This window comes from Sander lucioperca, chromosome 10 (assembly GCF_008315115.2).
Source record: "Sander lucioperca isolate FBNREF2018 chromosome 10, SLUC_FBN_1.2, whole genome shotgun sequence".
Lineage (NCBI taxonomy): Eukaryota > Metazoa > Chordata > Actinopteri > Perciformes > Percidae > Sander > Sander lucioperca.
This window is the reverse complement of record NC_050182.1, coordinates 20,919,891-20,937,490: the sequence shown is the minus strand read 5'-3', so window position 1 is coordinate 20,937,490 and position 17,600 is coordinate 20,919,891. Positions and strand designations below refer to the sequence as shown.

The window sequence follows — 17,600 nt, the reverse complement described above, 5'->3', positions numbered from 1 at the left end:
ATACAATGTTCGAGAGCAAAGACAAAACAACATTCACTGATGATGTCACATTTGGGATTCTACTTTAGGCTCCTCCCCCATAGCTTTTTTACCTGGCTAAATGTGGTTGTAACGTGAGTTGATCAGACGTCTAGATTAGATATAACCGTTGTTTCAACAGCATTCTAATGACATTTCATTTTTCAAAATGTATTCCTTTCATAACCCTGTTCTGTGTCAGAGCTGTTAAATGATTAATATGTGAAATATTATCTGTAATATTAATATCTAATCAAGTTACATGTTTAAAGCACATTTTCCCCATTGATTGATGAATGGATTTTTTATCTCAATTACAATGTCCCCAAGACCTGACTGAACTAATGACATCATCTGTGAGCAATGATCCTCCACCACTGCTCACAGATGATGTCATCAGTTCAGTCAGGTCTTGGTCTCTAGTACTGAATCTCAGTACTTAAGTAAAAGTACAAATAACCAGATACATATTTACTTTAGTAAAAGTAGAAGAACCACAATGACAACCCTACTTAAGTAAAAGTAAAAAAGTAACCGATTTTAAATGTACTTTAAGTATTAAAAGTAAAAGTACTTGCATAACGATTTATTCTCTTAATCTTATTTGCATATTACCATTTTAAATGGTAATATGCAAAAAAAAAAAAAAGCTGGTTAGTTCGTTACTTAGCACCTTGGTCAGTGAGGGCGCTGTGTCTAGAGACCCGTGATTTACAAAGGAGTGGTTCAGTTATTTTGATGATGAGCTTCGACAGTATCCATACTGTCCACTACCACAAACAAGGCCTGGCTTATAAAAAAAGTTCCTATCCTAACCAGCATAAAACGCAAATACATGTATGTTGTTAGAATCAGAATGCGGTTGGTTTTACCGGAGGCTGTATTACCGAGGGTCAGCGGCGCTGCGCCCGGGCTGTGGAGCACCGGAGCCGGCTTGGAAGCCGATAAAGGATCGGCGGTGCCCTATATATGTATATATATATATATATATATATATATATATATATGGCAACCAAACTTCACTGGTGAGACAAACGTGTACAGAAAATGTAACGGAACGTTGTAGAAATGTAGTGGAGTAGAAAGTATAGATAATTGCTGCAAAATGTAACGAAATAAAAGTCAAAAGTATGCACTATTGATTCTACTTAAGTAAAGTACAGATACGTGAAAAATGTACTTAGGTACAGTAACAAAGTATTTGTATTTCGTTACATTCCACCACTGTCTGTGAGGTGAAAAACAGGGTGTATTAGCCTGTTGTTTTACCTCACTGATGATGTCACATATGTAATTCTATTTTAGGCTCCTCCCCCCATAGTTTATGATCTGTAATGCATGTTCACAGAACAGTGTACTGAAAGTTTATAAGTAGGAGTGGAAAACCTAAAATCGATCAAGCTGTGCCGAGCCGGCTACCTTCGATGGAATGCTGCTCGTGGACCTCCCCTACACCTTCAGAGGTGAACGAGTTGAGTCACCCCGACGGTCCCCAGAGTTTCCCCCTCTGGGGATAGCAGTTGGTGTGCAATAACCGGGCCGTGGGAAAGCTGTGCTCAACCCGTTCCGGCGCCCCCTCTGACGATGTGGTGTGTTGGCCACACGCTGCATTCCATCTTCGTAGCTGGTCAAAGCACATTTTAACATGTGTTAAAACAAAACGCGCTCATTGCCATAACATGTAAAGCTAACTAATCTGAGTCAGAAAACCAGCCTGGTTTCGAAGCTTCGTCCATTATTTTACAGTCTATGCACAGACTGAAAAATAATGAACGAAGCTTCCAGGCCTGAAAAGTGAAGCCAATGCAAGTGCCTTAAAAGCTGCATTCTATCTCATTTACAGCAGGGGGCGACTCCACTGGTTGCAAAAAGAAGTCCGTTACTATAGAAGTCTATGGAAGATTGGCCCTACTTCTCACTTGATTTATAAACTTAATAAATATTTTTATAATGAGTTTATGACCTCAATCGCTACTTTCAAGTCTTCTTCAATACAGCATGATGTTCCTTTGTAAATTATGGTCCCATTTATTTTAAAATTGACGATAAAGCAGGGGATGCTTTATGGGCATGGCTACATGCCGACCTGCCAATCAGGACAGATGCAATGCGCAGCCATGGCCCTAGTCATGAACTTTTTGATTGAACGTTGAACCTTTGAACACTGTGTGTTTTCACTTCATCAAAGTTAATTGGAACATTTGGTAGCCTAAAAATGTCTTGTTCAGCATCCTGCCAACCAAGCTAGCTAGCTAACGCTAGCTGATAATTTAAGGAAAAGTTTGCCGATTATCTGTACTGCCGTGCCAACACGGGCTCACGGCAGTTCGTGAAATGGTCACGTAATTTTTAATCTATTGATTCATGTACACGGACACGTTTATCTCTTGGTGGTGGTCAGCACGTAATGGGAAGCATCTATACGGAGGTTGGGTTTAGGAAAAGAAGAACGAGGGAAGGAAAGGTCACACGCGGGAGACGGCCACGGTCTCTGGGGGACGTGGGACAACAACGGGACGGTTGTGTTTAGGAAAAGAACAACGGAGAAAGGAAACGTCAAACGCAGGACGCCATCCCCGGTCTCCTGGGTGAAAGTCCTGTGTTGTTTGACCAATCCACCACCCCAACCAAACTCCCTAAGCGGATTTTCGGCATTTCATACTACTCGCTACCGTAGTCGTGCTGTAATCACGAAATATGCTTCTCATTGAAATTCATTAGTTTAAAAAACGTGCTGACCACCACTAAAAACGAGATAAACGTGTCCCTGTACACGAATCAATAGATTAAATAACGTGACCATTTCACGAACTGCCGTGAGACTGGGTTGGCCGTGCATGCTGATGAATGGCGTCTACAATCTATGTTTTGTACAAATTATTCTGTACAATGTACAAAACATGGATTTCTGTCTTTGTTATGCAATATGATCCTCTTCTGTGTGCAAAGCCTGAGCTGAACAGCTAAAAAACATAGTTACATCCATTCATACACTCACGCAAACACATACTCTCACTGGCCTTTGACAGGCTGATGCTGGGAACAGATTACTGATAGTAGATCTTATGATTAACTGACGCATGAAGGAAAACACTATCATCACATTGTCCTCATGTAGATACAGTCAGTCTTTTAAAGGAAGGAATTCTGAATGTTCAGAGGCAAGAGCCAAGGTAAACATGTAAGAGGTCATCTGCCTTTTGTTCACTGTCTGAGATTAATGCTAGACTTTGAGGGCGTCAGGACTTGGATGATACTCCACCCAACAGTTTTAGCATTACATACTCACACCTGGAGGCTTGAAAGATGGCTATTAAAAGTTGGGACATTCATTCTTCAAAGAAAACTAGAAAACAATGCTTTAATTCATTTCAGTGACAAAATTTCAAAAAGGTAAAACGCATTATTCCTTATTCATACACAGAGATTACATTTGTTACCATGGACTACCTTTGCTAAGCAACCAACGTAAGCATTTACAATAAGCCCAGCAGTGTGTTTACAACATTCTGAACACACAAATGGTTTAAGATGATTTTATGGACCTTTTGATACTTTGTTTCTGCCATGAAAACTTTAAGCTGATCACAGTAATCATTAAGAGTTGTGAGATGAATCAAAACAGTAATGTTTCAGACCGTGTAGGCTATATCCACGACATTCCATTTCTGGGATTGGTTCGTTGTCCTTCTTTTCGGCCGGATGTCCTTTACCTTCCTCTTTCTTTGTGTTGGCTTTCTAAACTCTGGTGGATTTCTGAGGACTATGGTTAACTGCTCCTCAGATCTCTGCAGGGTAAATCCAGACAGCTAGCTAGACTATCTGTCCAACCTGAGATTTCTGTTGCACGACTAAAACGTCATACAGACACGTTCCACCAAAACAAGTTCCTTCCTGAGGCTATTTAGCAGAGGCACCGGGGCTCTGTCCGGAGCTTAGCGCCACCCAAGACGATTGTGATTGGTTTAAAGAAATACCAATAAACCAGAGCACGTTTTTCTCCCATCCCAGAATGCTGTGTGAACTAGCCAGACCCTCCTCTGCAGCGCTGTGGAGGAAGGTCTGGCAATGCGAGACTACTGACCATGAAACCAAAACAATGAGCTGAATAACCCTGGAACTGGATGAATTCTCTGTGGGTTCGTCACAATGAGCGACACCTTTTACATACAGTAGTTACATGATTTAAAGTATTAATATACAAATTTTGATTAGAGCAGCTTTAACACATGGTAATCTTAGTATGAGCTCAACTTTTATAAGATACTTTTTTGCAGCCATTATGCTGTAACTCACTACAGGACTAATTATCTAAACGCAATAATACCATAATGCAGACTGAGTCAAGCTTTTGAGAAGCTTTTGTCTAATGAAACCATTATTTTATTATTGTTTTTTTTACATCCAGGCCGAAGGAGTCAGCTGAGCAACAGCATTTCATTTTATCACATCTATGAGGTCATTCAAACCCAGAAGACAAACAAGCAAACATGGACTTCAGGACATTTAAAATGTGAGTTTTGTGGTGTCTCACATTAGCTTCTTGCATGAGATCTGAGGTTTCCCACTGCACTTGAACACACACCGACACACCAATCATTGTTTTACTGAAATACACTATCCTTTTAACTGTATAACCACACAACAATAATTTAGCTTTTGACATCACATAATATTTATTGTAAAGTCAAGCTTAACCATTGCAAACGCAGCAAAACATTGCTGCAAGTAAAACTAATGGCTTCCTGGAAGGTGGAAACAATGCATTCCGATTTTTGGATCAAATGCTTTCCAATAAGGTCAAATATAGGCCTATAAGATATGTAAAAAATATTCCCAAAAAATGTTAAATGGGACATATCATGAAAAACCTTCAGTGCTTGTGCTCTCTCTCTCTCTCTCTCTCCCACCGTATACATGCTCTTGGGGGGAGAGTGGTCTAGACCTTCTCCATCTGTAAAGTGTCCTGAGATAACTTCTGTTATGATTTGACACTATAAATAAAATGAATTATTACAATTACTTTAAAATTGAATTGAATACATCTGTGTATCTGTAATGCCTGCTGTGAAATAAGACAACCTAGACACTTTTTGTGGGCTGCCTAGATGAGAAAACATTGGATTCCACACGGCTTGAGAACTATCTTTACAAAGGTGCTTTAAAACACATAATATTATGTCTATTCTATAGTAGTAGTTGCTGCTTGTAGATTAAGATGCTATACTCAGTTACAATCTGCCCTGGAACTGGAGAGTCATGGTGGATAAAGATAGCAATGCCAAAGCCAAGACAAAAGACAAGAGTGGGAAATCACACAGGGGATTATTCTGCAGCCCTGAGCACCGAGAAAAGACCGAGAGGGAGCGAGACAGCATGTAAAACACTGAGAGAAAAGGAACTGTGAGAAAGGGGGAATGGGGATGCATGAAGGCGGGAGAAAGACAATGATCAGAGACAGAATAATATCTAGAGACAGGAAAATGAAGAAGTGAATGAGACGATGAGAGTCATTGAATGGATCAGAGAGGTCAAGGAGGGCGGAGAAAGGTGAGACGTCAAGAGAAACAGAATCAATAAGAGAGAGTGTGTGTGTGTGTGTGTGTGTGTGTGTGAGTGTGTGTGTGTGTGTGTGTGTGTGTGTGTGTGTACAGACATGAAGATCAAGAGCAGATCAATGGACATTCATACATTCATGGAGGGAGGAGGAGTTATTTGAAAGATCTGTCCTCCTCTCCCCCATCAGTGCGTAGAGCTGGGTTTCCTGAGGGGGGAACGGCTGAATGCCACCTCTTTGTCTAAGCTCCACCCGGATCCACACTCACTGATACATGACGCCATGCAGACATGCGCACACACACACACACACACACACACACACACACACACACACACACACACACACACACACACACACACACACACACACACACACACACACACACACACACACAAAAAGGCTGCACATTCAAACATACTCCCCCAGGGATCTGCTGTAACCTCAGGCTATAAGTGAGAAATGCTCTTCAGCAGACAGCTAGAGCGTGTTGTAGAACATGTCATATAAAGAAAGTTCTGCCCTGCTCGGCAGCTAATGGTTTTATGTGTTGAGTATGTGGATTTTCAGGCTCCCGTTTCTTATCTACAGCTTATCTAAAAACCACGTCTTCAAGAATTCAGTCAAAGGCTGTAACAGTATCTGATCTGCAAAAGGAGAATCACTGGAAAGGGATGAAATAAATGAAAGGCTGCAGAAGATGGGTTTGACATTTTTTTTTCACTTTCAATTTTTTCACTGACTTAGGAAAGATGTGCATCTGGCAGTGGCAGTAGAGGCAGCTGCAAATTAAACAATCAACCTTACAGCAATTGAAGGCATCGGGAGGCCAAGGTGTGCCACATTTTGAATTATATCTATAAATATAAATAATATTATTTGTGTTATATTCTCTGTGCCCTAGGTGTTTGGTTTAACCCAGCATCAGGACCTTTGTGGGAACAATAATATAGCAGCAAACAAATATTTGCAATGTAAAAAATAGTAAGGGTAAGAGTAATCAGGGGTTCCGTCACCTTTGATAAATACGTTAATTAATGTAATTGGCAGTTTCATACATTTGTGTTTCCCGTTCGTTCAAAATATGGCAAATATACATTCCAGCGTTTCCCAAAATTCATTCTTAGCAGTGCACTGCTGTGAGTCCATGAACGGGGCAACTGCCTGTGGTTAGTTCACATGTCTGTAATAATAGCAGGACAGTCACGTACTACTCTAGACAGAGAATATTTGGTTAAAATAGATTGGTGATGCGTTTTTCCCTCATCTTCCCCCTGATGTTAAATTTTTTTAAAGATACAAATAAAAATATTGATCACAAACAAAGATGTGTTTTCTGTCACAATCTCACATTGTGCGTACTTCAATTTCCCCCTGATCATAACAATTTAAGTGTTCGACAGAATCCTGTCTATGTAGCTGTCACTTAAAGTGTGAAAGAGCCTGGCGGAGTCATTTCTTACACATTCCTTATAAATAATTAACTGCAAACTATGACTGATTGCAGAAAATAAGAACTTTCCCTGTGACTGCGAGGCGTCTGGACACGGAGGCAGGCTAAAGCAAACATGTCTCCATTCCACTTAAAAATCTCCCTGACTGGTTCCCAGGCTTCCAGGCGACCGAGCAGAATGATGGGATGCAAGGGAGGAAGGGGTAGAGAAGAAAAGAAGAAAGAAAAAGAAAAAAAGTGGGGAGAGGATGAAGATGTCAACCAAACGAGATTTTTCCGGTGCTGCAAAGTGCAGCAGTGGCCACCATCACAGGCAGGAACATCAAACAGCTTGGCTTACATTTCAGCATTCCTGTCACGGAGAGGAGGCAAGCTGGCCCAAAATAAAAAACAGTGCTGCACCACAGGGAAATGTTTTTACTTTATTTCCTACTACTCCACTCAATTCGTCAGTTGTTCTGCAAACACCCCTTAACCTCACCTGAACTTTTCAAACGGTTAAATAACTAATAGCTTCATAATAAGACAGATTTGGGTTTAGAAGAAAATCTTGTTGAAACAAAATCAGAAATTTAATCCATTTTGTATAATCTCTCACGGCAGGGGCGATTCTAGGATCTAACCTTTAAGGGGGCTCAGCCCCTAATGAGAATGTGACACGGATATAGTGCATGCAAAAGTGAGAACCCCCCCCACCATGAAATAACCAACTTCTTCTCTGGGGACTACCAACGTTGAACTTTACAACCATCTCCTGCACCCCCTCTGACAGATCAGATAGAGACTCAGCCAAAGGCGGCAGTCTGACACAACCTCCTCCGATTGGCCAACGCTATGTTTCTGTTAACCCTTTCCTTGACTGGATTACAGGTGCATTGCATCAGCGACAGACACACAGGATATTAAACCTCTTTCAAGCCCTTTGAACCTGTAATTGTTTGTCCTCTGTCACTAACAGACATGTTTGCAACTCTAACTTGAAGCACCAAAAATTGATAATAATAAAAACCTTTTTTTTTTTTATAATAATAATTTTTAGGGGGGCTGAGATAAAATTTAGGGGGGCTTGAGCCCCCCTGAAAAGGGTCTAAAATCACCCATGTCTCACGCTATTCCTAAATCAATAAACCGTGGGAGTGTGAAGGCAATGGATATGTATGACATTGCCATGATTGTACTCTCACATACGTAGCTTTAAAACGTAATTTTCCTTTCCATTATGTAAAGTAAGGGATACTGCAGTTTTTTTTTTTCCACTGCGGGGAACAGGCAGTGTCGTGCCAGAACTGCAGTCAGGCAAGTGAGCAACAAAACTGGGTTTAGCAGCCTCTAACTCTTTCTGTTCTAACGGACGCATCCTAGAAGCATGCGAGAAGCAGCTCTCCGCTCCGCAAAAAATATGCCCCAGGTCTATTTCTTCAGTTCAACAGGGAGTGGAAGGGCTGGAGCTCGAGCTTCGGATCCCGGTGTGGTATGACGCATTGGCAGATAACGGAACAAAACCGGAACGCGACGCATCTGCGCCTGGTGGAATTTCAGGGTAAGGACATCATGGCGGAGGCAAACAGACCAAACAGGACATTGATGGAGGAAGCTAAAAAGAAAAAAGTAGAGAGTGACCAAGCAGAGGTAAATCTCAGACTGGCTTTTAGTTGTTAACAAGAGATTGCGAAATAAAAGGCTGCAAGACAGACGACGAGCTGGCCATCTTGCTGTTGGACTAGTAAGTAATATTTTCTGGCTTGCGTTGTCTTGTGTTGTTGCACTTGCTTGATGTTTGGCTGTTTTAGAAAAATTGTCGACTTGCTAGTTTTTCATCATGAGTAACGTAATCATAACAAATGCATGTATACAGCTGTCCATATTTACGACAGCAGTGTATACGTAAATTGCACTCTGAAACTGCAGGGGTGCTAAATCACAAAAAATAGCAATGTTACGCAATGTTGCTTTAACCAACAAGTCGTTTCAGCACAAGCTATCAATGCACATGATGAAATCCAATGTATGTGTAGCAAATTAATTGAGAGGGACGAGAGAAGTGAAATCCACGTATGAATGACGGGATGAGGGAAAACAAGCTCATGACAACACTGTCTGACAAAGGTCAGGGAGGATCACATGACATGAAAAGGCATGTGTTCTATGGATCTGGTAATGTGATGTTACAGTCTGCTATGCATTTTTAGTGGACAAAAGCAGCAGCTGTTAGAGACTGTGAATCTGATTAGTTTTAGGTTTGTAGCTTTGTGTGATTCTCACAGACCAACCATCAGAGATAATTGTACTAATTAGATGCTAACTGAGATCTGCTCCCTCTTATGCAAAAGCCTTCCATCAATCACTGTTAACCAATCAGCAGAGGATTACCAGAATCAGCACAAACTGGTCAGAATTAAAGGATTGTAGAAACAATGAGGGGATATAAAACATTTATATTTACTTATTTAGTGGGTTCACATGAATTAGGTCATGGCCGTAAAAGTAAACAGAATATTAGCTTAGTGGAATTTGACATTTTACCAAACGAGACACGCTAGGATAGAGCAGCGGAGAGTGATTAACGCAGCAGACAGCCGGTCTCAGCTGTGTTTCAGCCCCGCTTTTCTCTACCCTTTGCTCTCACTCGGGAGAGGAACTCCCGTGTGGCAAGAAGATGGCAAGAAGATTTGATAGATTGTCCGGATTGTGACCACGTGCTTTCCACACCTCACTGAGACCCGAACTCAATGCAAGCCAGGCCACCTTGGCATGTGGTCTGGCGGTTCGGATCCCAATGCGAGCAAGATCCGATCTCGGAGAGTAAAGACTTGACAGTGAAAGAGCCCCTATTATGCTTTTTTGGATGTTTCCGGTCTTTTAGTGTGTTATATAGATTCTTGTGTATGTAATAGATGTATAAAGTACAAAAAAACACATTTCACTCCAAATGGAGTTTTCTCTCCCAGAGATAGCACTTTTTCTCAACTGTCTAAAAACGCCTCGCCCCCATTCCAGTTTGAAATTCTTCAATTAGTGATGTCATTAATTAAGAATGCCAGCCCAGTTTTTCATATGTGCTGCCAATAGGTGCTGCCTGAGCAGGCACAGCCTGCCCAGTGGCTTGTTTGAATTTGGTTGACCAATCACAGCAGAGTGGGCCAGCTGACCAATCAGAGCAGACTGGGCTTTTCGGGAAGGCGGGCCAAGATCTCAGACAGAGCATTTCAGGCAGAGGAGCTGCAGCAGTGGGCAGTATGAGAAACATAATATGTTTTTTCAACATCAAAGCATGTAAACCTATTCTAGTAGACCGCAAGAGTACAAATATGACACTGAAAAATAGTATAATAGGGGCTCTTTAATGCCTCCTGGCATGATAGGTTGAAGTCTGAAGTCGCATTTAAAAGACAAATGGAACCACGGCAAGCGTGCGGCGGTGCAGCAGCAGCCAAACAGCCGCCTCGCCTCTGAAATAACCGACAGGTGCGGCAGGAGCAGACGGTAAAGAAGAGAGCGACGTTCAGTTGTTAGACCTGGATATAGCGATCTGATCTCAATGTGGACACTGGAGACACATATTAATACCAGGTGTGTAAAAATGTAATCAGGTTAAATCACATCTAGATACATTCTGGATACGAGACAGTTTTTAATGCCAGGTGTAAATAGGGCCTATAAGTACATATAAGTCAATTGATTCTTGATCTCTGCACCCATCCAGCTTCACCTACATCTTCAACCAACGAACACAGCCTTCATTTTGATCTCAACTACACACCTGTAAGGTTTCATAACTGCATCTTGCACGGCTGTGACACTATCGTGGTGACAAAATATAACAAATTAGACACCTGGCAAAGTGCTCACAAACTGCCTCTGAACCAGCCTAGTTCCGGCTACAGTATGTGTCTCCAGGACCACATTTTGCTATGATGACACACACACAGCCTCACAAGCTGAAAACAATACCAGCATCGCTGTGTCGACGGGTAATAAGTCATTCATGCTGCATCTGTTAGGATGGACTTAGGCGAGGCTTTCAGATAAATGCTAATATCAGCATCCTAACACAATGGCAACGGTAAAAGACTGCTGTTTAGCAGGTATAATGTAAACACAAGGCACAGCTGAGGCTGCTGGAAATGGCATTAGTTTTGCAGGTATTTATTCATAAATAGTATTGGACAAAGGAAATTTTGTCTTGATGATGGCACTAGTGGAAGAAAACGGGATAACCAAAATGACTACAATTCATCCAGTTGGGGGACATGAATATCTGCATTTCAGGGCAATCCATCTAATAGATTTTCAGATATTTCAATCTAAACCGAAAGAATTCCACCTCATGGGGGCCCTAGATGAAAAGTCAGAGGATCACCAAAGTCAGTAGAATGTATCGTCTGGGGAAGCATGATTATCGGTAATAGATTTTGTGCCAATGCATATTGTAGATGTTGAGATATTTCATTGGATAAGTAAAAACTTTGACCTAGCGGTGGCGCTAGCTGAAAAGTCAGGGGATCACCAAACACCAAAAAACATGTATGTTTATAGAAGGAGCAAAGAGCACCACAGCAAAATGGCTGTGGTAATGGCAAAGTTTGACTGGAGGAATGTATGGCCTTTTAATTCTTTAAAATTAAGAAATAAAGCTTAAAGTGCTCATATTATGCTTTTTGGCTTTTTCCCTTTATTGTGTTACATATATTTTTTGTGCATGTTATATATTTACAAAGTGAAAAAGCCCAAAGTCCTCCCCAAAGGGACTTACCATCTCCAACAGAAAACACTGTTCACAAACTGCTCCAAACAGCTCTATTGTAGTCCAGCCTTTACTTCAGAGACAAACGTGGTCACTTTGGAACACACGTTATAATGCTCGCCTAGCTGCTAGCATGGCACGCCCTCATACTCTGCTTCTGACTGGCTAGTAGTCCTTACCTAGCTACTGTCTGGGCACGCCCTCATACTCTGCTTCAGACTGGCTAGTAGTCCTTATCTAGCTACTGTCTGGGCACGCCCTCATACTCTGCTTCTGACTGGCTAGTAGTCCTTACCTAGCTACTGTCTGGGCACGCCCTCATACTCTGCTTCTGACTGGCTAGTAGTCCTTACCTAGGTACTGTCAGGGCATGCCCTCATACTCTGCTGCTGACTGGCTAGTAGTCCTTACCTAGGTACTGTCAGGGCACGCCCTCATACTCTGCTTCTGACTGGCTAGTAGTCCTTACCTAGCTACTGTCTGGGCACGCCCTCATACTCTGCTTCTGACTGGCTAGTAGTCCTTACCAAGGTACTGTCAGGGCACGCCCTCATACTCTGCTGCTGACTGGCTAGTAGTCCTTACCTAGGTACTGTCAGGGCACACCCTCATACTCTGCTGCTGACTGGCTAGTAGTCCTTACCTAGGTACTGTCAGGGCACGCCCTTATACTCTGCTGCTGACTGGCTAGTAGTCCTTACCTAGGTACTGTCAGGGCACGCCCTCATACTCTGCTTCTGACTGGCTAGTAGTCCTTACCTAGGTACTGAGCATGTGTGACTCCCAACAAAGATAGAACAGAAGTGAGAGGTCTCACTCTGTAGCTAAAACAGAGAGCTCAACACACAGGGTGAAAAGAGGAGCTGCAGCAATGTGCAGTACAACAAAAATATGGTGTTTTTTAAAAATTAAACCATGTAAACCTATTCTGGTACAACCTCTAAATACAATTATGAACCTGAAATGAGCATAATATGAGCACTTTAAGTAATATTCTTTTTCAGATAAAGAAAACTATGCTGTGTTCTATCAAGTTCATCCAGATATCTGTTCGGGCCATCCTTCAGATTGGACATATTTAATTAGATCCAGATTTATATAACTGCAGGAACCACACAAAAGAATAGAGAATACACGACTCCTCATCTAACAAACCTACTAATGTGACTGTAGTAAAATCAATCTGTCCACTTTATAATTGATGACATTTGTGTTAAGTGTGAGTTATTCATCTCAGGAACAGACAAATGCTGAGGAAATTCCTTTCTCAGATTCTTACGCCTGACTATGCTGCTGTGACCTCTGACTATCATATGACTGAGCTCGGTTGCTTTGGTATGCGTGGTGGACGTGAAACCCACAGAGCTCCACATACAGAGCAGAGGAAACACTTGAAGCAGAGCACATTTTTCCACCTTCTTTGCATCACCTTCCTTTTATGTTTGCAATTTATTTATCTTTCATGGACACACATGTCCTATCGGAAGCATAAAGGCAAAATGCTATTCCTGCCAGACACTTCCACATCCAACTCCTGACTGAATTTTCAGTTTACGTTAAACACTGAATGGGACGTTAAACTCTAATCCCTTTCTAGACATCAAAGCTCCGACATTAAGAGAGCATGGAGCATGCACAGTTAAACTTTGACAGAGGGCGATGTGATGAAGCATAATCCACAAATGTATAGGTTATACTGCATCACAGGACCAGGAGGGTCCACTTGCACAGCTACAGGGGTCACCAACAAATTCCTTGCAAAAGCTAGCATATAAAAAGGTGGGCATGTGTAGCTAAAGAGTAGTATTATCATATTTGATTGCTATAATACAACATTCCCAACACATTTTAACAATTTCCAGTGAACTTAGCAACAGTGATTACTGTAATGTATAGAAAGCCTTGCCAGGAGTGTGGTTGGTTGGCTCTGAAGAAAACAGCATCATCTGACATTCACAGCCACATCATTTGCTAGAGTTCCTGCTGTTTGAAGCCATGTGCAGATAATGTGTGCCAGCTATACACATGTGCTCCTGTTCATCCAGCTTTGGGCTAATTCCACACTGTATGCTAGCAGAATGCCTCTGCCGCAGGATTTAATGCTGTCAAGCATCAAGCAGCTCCAAAAAAACTTGCCAGTAGTTTTGTCAGCCAGTCTGTGACACGCTGTATTGTGAGAACTCATTGCTAGTGCAAAGCTGCTTAGCAGAGATTTGTCTATACAGTTTCACATTCTCTGCTTCTACAGTGAACTGTGTGTGTGTGTGTGTGTGTGTGTGTGTGTGTGTGTGTGTGTGTGTGTGTGTGCGTGTGTGTCTGTGCTTGAGTTATTCGCTGTCCATCTGTTATCACAGCCCTATTACACAGCAATTCAACTCCAGAGCCCCCTGAAAACTACTGCACATTGTCTCTAATGAACTGGGAGGAGATCCTCAGGCTACATCTACACTACTACATTTTCATTTTACATTTTGAGACAAAAACGATCTCCATCCACACAAGAGTTTTAGCTCCAGTAGCAGAATTAATCTCCGTCCATATTAACACGTTTAACCACGCATCATGTGATCATTCGTATACACTGGGCATGTATGTGCCGGTGTAAACAGGACGCAGATTGTCAGACGGTCCGCTGCGGTTGAAAATAATGGCTGTATAAGTTGAAAATACAGAAAATACTTTGGAGAAAGAACTATAATGGTGAAAAGTAAGAGCAGGGATTTATTTGCTTGGACAGACAACAAGGTGGAACTGTTACTGAAAAGCCTCCAGTACCTAACCGATAAGACTGACCGACGTGCGTTGTCGTTAATAAATTCATCAAACACTCTGAAAGCATCCGCTAACTAGAGTGACACCAAACAGATCCCTGCAGGCTTAAATGTTTCTATCTACAAAATCTGGCAAAAACATTCCTAAAAAGCAAAAGCAGAGAAGATAATCCCTCCATACTGTTCTATTTTCACAAGCTATTATCACAACAATTACCAGCAGTTGATGACAGAGAGAGTGTGTGGGGGAGGTACAATTTTCACAGTCATTTAATTACATCTGAAACTGCTCCCAGATCTGTCATTAAACAGGAGGCCTTGCTGGGTGACATTTCCTAATAGTCTATCTGAAAGGCCAGCTGGGAGCTTTGGGGCTGGTGGAGAAAATGACCCCTGAGAGAGGGGGGGCTGCATGGGACACATGCCAGGGAATGGTCTTAACAAACATCCTGGACTACCTGTCCATTGCACATCCTGCATTAAACCATACAGCCTTCTTTTCTTATTGTTAAACAGTTGTATTGTATATATTTGTTTAGGTTATCGTTCCTTTTGCATTTATTGTTTATTTCCCTTTAATAGCCTATGTTTATGTTTATGTATGCACCATCCACCAAGGTTAATGCCCTGTAAGTGGTACTTACACTTACTTCCTTTAATTGCCATTCATTTACAAAGCTTGACTCTGAGAGATATACGCACAAATAATTCCTATGTATCTGTACTGTCCTGTACCTGTGCAAACGGCAATAAGATATGCCATGTGTTAAGAGAATAGTTATTCGCTTTCTTGCTGAGAGTTAGATAAGAAAATGAATACCACTCTGATGTCTGTTAGGGCTGTTGGAACGAATTCCGAAAGTCAAATATAATTTGAATAGTAAAAAAATCAATACTATTCAAATGCTGAAATTACTCTCCGAATGTGATTATTTCTTTTTTTTATAAATAGGTTGGCTAACGTTAGCTAATCTCCCTCTTCTCATGTCCAGTAAAGGAGCCACTACAAGAGGTGCAGTCCGTGGAGACAGTAAACCTGCAAAGTGCAAGACTTCGGCCAGTCCTCTTTTTCAGTTAAAAGCCCACAGATTTGGAATACCTTACCATCTGATATAAAAACATTAATTGATCACAAAGTTTTTAAAACAGAGGCAAATTTGCAAACACTAAGTCACATGTTTGATACAGCACAGTATCATTTATGCTCCTCTTTTGTTTATGCTTAGTTGTTATTTTAGTAAATGTCTTTACTTCTTATCCTTAGTTACATAAGTCTGCCTGTCTGTTTGTTTGTATGTATGGATGTGACTGTTGACTTTAATTGTCAGATTTTTACCATCTAGGTTGTTGCCTCAGTCTGCTGTATCGTTGGTCTTTATGCATGTACTGTATGTGGCTTTACTGTTAGTTTTTATGCATCTGTGGCTGCCTGTTTGTCTGCTTCAATTGTTAATTTGTATGTCTATTTAATAGTGTTTTATTATGTGTGTCATTTCTAAATGCCTAACCAGGGACAAGGATGGCAAATTAGCCTACGGCTTGAAGACCCTCATACATTGCATCGGTTGCACTTTAGATGTAACAATGCCTATATGTACAGTCCCTGACAAATAAACTGATAAAATAAAATAAAAAGATAGACGATGTTAATAGTGCTGCATGCCAGAAACTCTCCATCAACAACTTGCATTGGAGACTGTCTGGTGTATGTTTTGCTGTTCTGAAATTGTTATTTTTCTATGTATTGTTAGGTCTAAAGCTTGCAGCGAAACCAATTGCCTATTGGAAAAGAAATGCATTTAAAGTTGTTTTATTTATTAAAGGTATTAGTTAAAGCAGCAGGAGACCCGCAGCAGCAGCAGCAGCAGCAGCAGCTGCATTGCAGGCATGAGGATTAACACACACCCATGGCTTATGACAGTTTCAACCACAGCACTAAATGACACGGGTTGCACTTGAAATAATCCTGCAAAGTGCCCCCTCTAATATGCTATCCCTGTTGTTGTGGCTTTTACTGTAACTAGCTAATGTAAGCAACTGTGGAAGGTAAATATTTAAAAAGGAAAATCATGTTTTTATTGTGGTTAAGCCTGCCATTATCTCTCCCTGTAAAGCCATACATTTCCCTTCATTAATATCCATAATTGACTGACTGGCTGGCTGGCTGACTGGCTGGCTGACTGACTGACTGACTGACTGACTGACTGACTGACTGACTGACTGACTGACTGACTGGCTGGCTGGCTGGCTGACTGACTGACTGACTGACTGACTGACTGACTGACTGACTGACTGACTGACTGACTGACTGACTGGCTGACTGACTGGCTGGCTGACTGGCTGGCTGACTGACTGACTGGCTGGCTGGCTGGCTGACTGGTTCCTTTCCAGAAACGCCGGAGTTTCCCAGCATGCACTCCGTGAGGTTTTTGAGGTAATCAACAAAAACATTCCAAAGCAAGGTTTCAAAACTAGTTACACCCAAACTAATCCATTCATGTGACCAAAATACTCATTTTAAACATGTATATCTTTATCTTTTTACCACCCAGAAACTGGGTTGCACACCAAAAAACATGAAGTAAACATTGCCAAATCACAATAAAGCTAATTGAAATAAAAAGTCCTGGTTATTCCAGATCTAATGCGCCTAAGTTACCATTTCCTTCATATTTGCTCTTATGTCCTCCCTCGCCCACAGCAGGTACTTTGACACTACACAAGACAATATGTCCATATAATATTGTTCATTCTGTTCGTGATGATGAAATACAATAAGTACAGCAGAACTACAGTGGAGTTACTCACCTCTGTTGTTGTGCAAGGGCTGTATTTACCTGCAGGGAAACAAGAAAGCAGTGTTGTGATAAGCAGCAGATGTACAGTAAGCCTTAGTATAAAGCAGCTTACATACACACATGCATAGTTACATAGGTAACACTGTTCCATTGCAGTGCAAAAATGTATGACTGGCAGAGGTTTAGTGCATGTGATGATACTCTAAGCCTTTAATAATGTCAAAGACCATGCATTATTTTAGATTCCATGTCTGAATAT

The 17,600-nt window shown here is 41.4% G+C and overlaps 1 protein-coding gene across 5 annotated transcripts in view; it reads right to left on the bottom strand.

The window, feature by feature from the left end:
- The window catches only part of spire1b (spire-type actin nucleation factor 1b), a 69,143-nt gene that overhangs the window by 45,929 nt on the left and 5,614 nt on the right, over positions 1-17,600 (bottom strand). For all 5 annotated transcript variants that reach the window (XM_031322709.2, XM_036006764.1, XM_031322710.2 and 2 more), the window contains exon 2: positions 17,352-17,380. In XM_031322709.2, the coding sequence (XP_031178569.1) occupies positions 17,352-17,380 (29 nt within the window). The remainder of the gene's footprint in view (positions 1-17,351; positions 17,381-17,600) is intronic.